General features: G+C 30.5%; 1 protein-coding gene across 1 annotated transcript; it reads left to right on the forward strand.

The window, feature by feature from the left end:
- Positions 1–1,768: 1,768 nt before the first annotated feature.
- Positions 1,769–4,195, forward strand: LOC125024826 (baculoviral IAP repeat-containing protein 3-like; the record flags this gene model as incomplete). The annotated part of the gene is made up of 3 exons (XM_047612591.1): positions 1,769–2,045; positions 3,177–3,386; positions 4,036–4,195. Coding segments are annotated over exons 1-3 (647 nt in total), but the record flags the coding sequence as incomplete, so codon positions are not given.
- Between the last annotated feature and the right edge of the window lie 647 nt (positions 4,196–4,842).

Genomic DNA, 4,842 nt, shown 5'->3' on the forward strand with positions numbered 1-4,842 from the left:
TCTCTAGGATATAATATAGATGATGTTGTATATATTTTCGTGAAACATATTAATGAGACCGGCTGGCCATATTTAAGGTTAGAACCATTTATTGATGATATAAAAAAAATAAATCCAAATATCCCTAAACCGCCAATCACCATTATTTATTCTGGTGGACTAGAAAATGCATCCGGCCCCCCTGACTCAATGGATGCCGAGAATATGGAAAACCAAACATCTCAAGAAACTTTACCCAATGCCGAGAATATGGAAAACCTTCCATCTCTAGAAACTTTACCCAATGCCGAGAATATGGAAAACCTTCCATCTCTAGAAACTTTACCCAATGCCGAGAATATGGAAAACCTTCCATCTCTAGAAACTTTACCCAATGCCGTGAATGTGGAAAACCAAACATATCAAGAAACATTACCCAATGCCGAGAATATGGAAAACCAAACATTTCTAGAAACTTTACCCAATGCCGAGAATATGGAAAACCTTCCATCTCTAGAAACTTTACCCAATGCCGTGAATATGGAAAACCAAACATATCAAGAAACATTACCCAATGCCGAGAATATGGAAAACCAAACATATCAAGAAACTTTACCCAATGCCGAGAATATGGAAAACCAAACATATCAAGAAACTTTACCCAATGCCGAGAATATGGAAAACCAAACATATCAAGAAACTTTACCCAATGCCGAGAATATGGAAAACCAAACATATCAAGAAACCTTACCCGAAACAGAAAATACCGATATTGGAATTTATAGATGCAAAGTATGTATGCAAAATAACGCATGTATATTATGTATTCCATGTGGACATATCGCTGCTTGTATATGTTGTAGTCTTCAGTTAAAAAAATGTCCTATTTGTCAAGCAGATATTGTATATATAAGAAAAACTAATCTAAAAAAATAATAATTGTATATAACATTTGTATTATTTTATATATATACATCATATTTATCTGTATTTTTAACCACAAATATAAAATTATTTACGGTACTCATTATGAATATAAATAAAATAAGATTATTCCTAAAGAGTAAAACATATTTTTTTTATATCCTGTAAGAGAAAAAATAAACATATATTAATATTACTTGATGTTGAGGGCAATATGGAAACATATTGCTATATTATTGCGTTACATGATCATCAAAGTTTATAAAAATAAGACTATTCCTAAGGACTGGAAATATTATTTTATATATATTCTATGATCTTGTAATATTACTTGATGTTGAGGGTATATGGAAATATACTGCTATATTATTGCGTTACATGATCATCAGAGTTTATAAAAATAAGACTATTCCTAAGGACTGGAAATATTATTTTATATATATATTCTATGATCTTGTAATATTACTTGATGTTGAGGGTATATGGAAATATACTGCTATATTATTGCGTTAGTTGATCATCAGAGTATATATAAAAATAAGATTATTCCTAAGGACTGGAAATATTATTTTATATATAAACTGTGATCTTATTACTTAATATTGAGGGTATATGGAAATATACTGCTATATTATTGCGTTAGTTGATCATCAGAGTTTATGAAAATATTCCCAAAGACCAGAAACTATATATATACTGTGATCCTGTGAATAATATATATATATATCGAAACATTATATAATATTGAGGATATATAAAATATACTGTTATATTAAATGCGCATGACAAGAAAAATAAGTCAATCGCTACCAGTACGTGAAAGTATTTTGTTATACAATTGGCTGCATAGATTGTGATATTCATGATGTATACTAAGGCAGATAAAGAGATGATCCGGATTACAGAAGAGGATAAAGAGATAATCCGTAATCATTTTTGTCATGAAATACATAGAAGGAACACGTTCATCAAACAACTTAATAGAACTGATGTACCCATCAGCCAGTCACTATTGGCCAAAGCTGGATTCTTCTATATTATGGGACATGTAAAATGCTTTTCTTGTGATTTAACAATTGACCCGGAAAATCTCAGAACATCAGATGACATTATAAAGATTCACAAGGAGAAAAGCCCCGAATGTCTGTTTGCACAAAGTTTATTTTCTCTTGAAAATATTGATAAGTTTTGTAAACCGCCTCAAATACGTAAGGCATTTCCCAATGGTTCATTATTAGAATATGAGAAATATCGATTTGAGACATTTATCGATTGGCCGATCGATTGGATATCTCCTAGAGATTTAGCTGCTGATGGATTTTTTTATTTGAGAGAAAGAGACCATGTTCATTGTATCTATTGTAACATAAAAATAGGAGACTTTGAAAAAGGTGATACAGTAAGAGAAGAACATCTACGTATCTCCCCTCATTGTCCACTTCATATTGAGAACAGGGAAATAGCAAATAAATATCTTGATATAAAGCAAAATATTGCCGAGAAACTGAAAGATGGAGATATATATATATTTCAAAGGAGAAAACCATATACATATAAAAATAATGGTCTCTTGAAACATACTAGTTCTCGTGCAATTGATTTCACGACAAAAGAAAAGAGAGTAGCAAGCTTTCGTACCTGGCCTGAAAATGTTCATCAAAAACCACAAGCTCTTGCCGAAGCTGGCTTTTATTATAAAGGTTTGAGTGACCATGTTCATTGTTTTCACTGTGATGGTATTATTCGCAATTGGGAGAAAGAGGATATACCTTGGAATGAACATGCTAAATGGTATCCAAATTGTAACCATCTCATTTTAGAGAAAGGAAAAGAATTTGTTAACAATATCCAAGATCAACTTAAACCATACAACTCATATAGTAATATGGATCAAACTTTATCAGAAATTAAACTATACCACCCATATAGTACAATGGATATAATGATGAAATTGGATATTGTCAAAAGTATATTAACCTTGGGATATGAAATAGATGATATTCAAAAGACTCTCGAAAAACATATTAATGAGACTGGCTGGCCATATTTAAGGTTAGAACCATTTATTGATGATGTAAAAAAAATAAGTACAAATACCACTAAACCACCATCCATCATGAAACATCTATTAAATAAGATGGATGATGCATATATTTTATCGCTTTTATCCAGAAGCGAGTCTCCATCTGTGGATAACACAGAAGAAAATATGTATCCTCCTGGTTTATCACTTGAAGGGATATATGAAATAAGTAAAATCCCTACATCTCCAGTTGTATTTACAATAGACGAACCAGATATAAAAGCTGTATCCAATGCAGGAAAAATGGAAGACCATGCATCTCTAGAAGCTGTATCCAATGCAGAGAATATGGAAGACCATGCATCTCTAGAAGCTGTATCCAATGCAGGAAAAATGGAAGACCATGCATCTCTAGAAGCTGTATCCAATGCAGAAAATACCAAGATTAGAGACAATATTTGCAAAATATGTATGCACAATCACGCATGCATGATATATTTACCATGTTTACATATGATTGCTTGTAAAGATTGTACTTTACCATTGAAAAATTGTCCTATTTGTAAAAAAAAAAATTGTCAGATAGCAAAACGTACTATGGTATAGAATATTTGTTTTATATACAATATTCTTCGAGATATCAGCTATGATCAAGAATATTATATAATTATAATATTCCACTAATAAATAGATACTACCTATGACTGGGATATATCCAAACTATTAATATATTAATAATAGATTAATTTGTAATAACAGTCAATTATTCCTAAAGACTGGAAATATATATATATATATATATATATATATATATATATATATATATATATATATATATATATATATTATGTTATAAGATATATTACTTGACTGATGTTAATGTTACTTGATGTTGAGGGTATAGGGAAAAATACTGCTATATTATCACATTACTTGTTCAGCAAAGTTTATAATTAAATACAAATATTCCTAAAGACAGACTGAAAATATTATTATTCCTAAAGACCTGTGAAGAAAAAAGTGGTGTTAAGGATATATTAACTTATATTGAAGGATATATTAACTTATATTGAAGGTCGTATAGATTGTGATATTCATGATGTTTACAGATGAAGAAAAAGAGATATTCCGTAATTATATTTGCCATGAAAATAACAGATTGCATACATTCACACGAAATACATTCGAAGAATCTGGTCATAAAGTACCCATCAAACTAATCAAACTATTAGTCAAAGCTGGATTCTTCTACATTAGGAAACATATAAGGTGCTTTTCTTGTGATTTAACGATTGAACTAGAAAGGCTCAGAACACCAGTTGATATTATAAAGATCCATAAGGAGATAAGCCCCAAATGTCTGTTTGCGCAAAGTTTATATTCCTTTGAAAATATTGATGAGTTTTGTAAACCGCTTAAAAGAAAAATACGTCAGGATTTATTCTCATTTAATCATGAGAGACATCGAAGAGAGACATTTATCGAATGGCCGATCGATTGGATGTCACCTAGAGAATTAGCTGCTGAAGGATTTTATTATCTAAGAAAAAAAGACCGTGTAGCATGTGCATTTTGTAATAAAATAATAGGAGACTTTGAAAAAGGTGACATAATAAGAGAAAAACATCGACGTATCTCCCCTAATTGTTCTTTTCTTGATGATACATGGAGAAGAATATTAAACTATCCTGATATAATTGATTGTATTACCGGTAAACTGAAATATATGGAATATGAAGATATATATATAAATAAACCATGTATAGATAACGATACTGGTGCCATGAAACATACTATCTCTTATGTAGAAGATTTCACAACAGAAGAAAAGAGACTAGCAAGCTTTAATGATTGTAACTGGCCTGAAAAAGTTCATCAAAAACCACAAGCTCTTGCCGAAGCTGGATTTTTTTATA

The sequence above is a fragment of the Penaeus chinensis genome, unplaced genomic scaffold (assembly GCF_019202785.1).
Source record: "Penaeus chinensis breed Huanghai No. 1 unplaced genomic scaffold, ASM1920278v2 CTG_611, whole genome shotgun sequence".
NCBI lineage: Eukaryota > Metazoa > Arthropoda > Malacostraca > Decapoda > Penaeidae > Penaeus > Penaeus chinensis.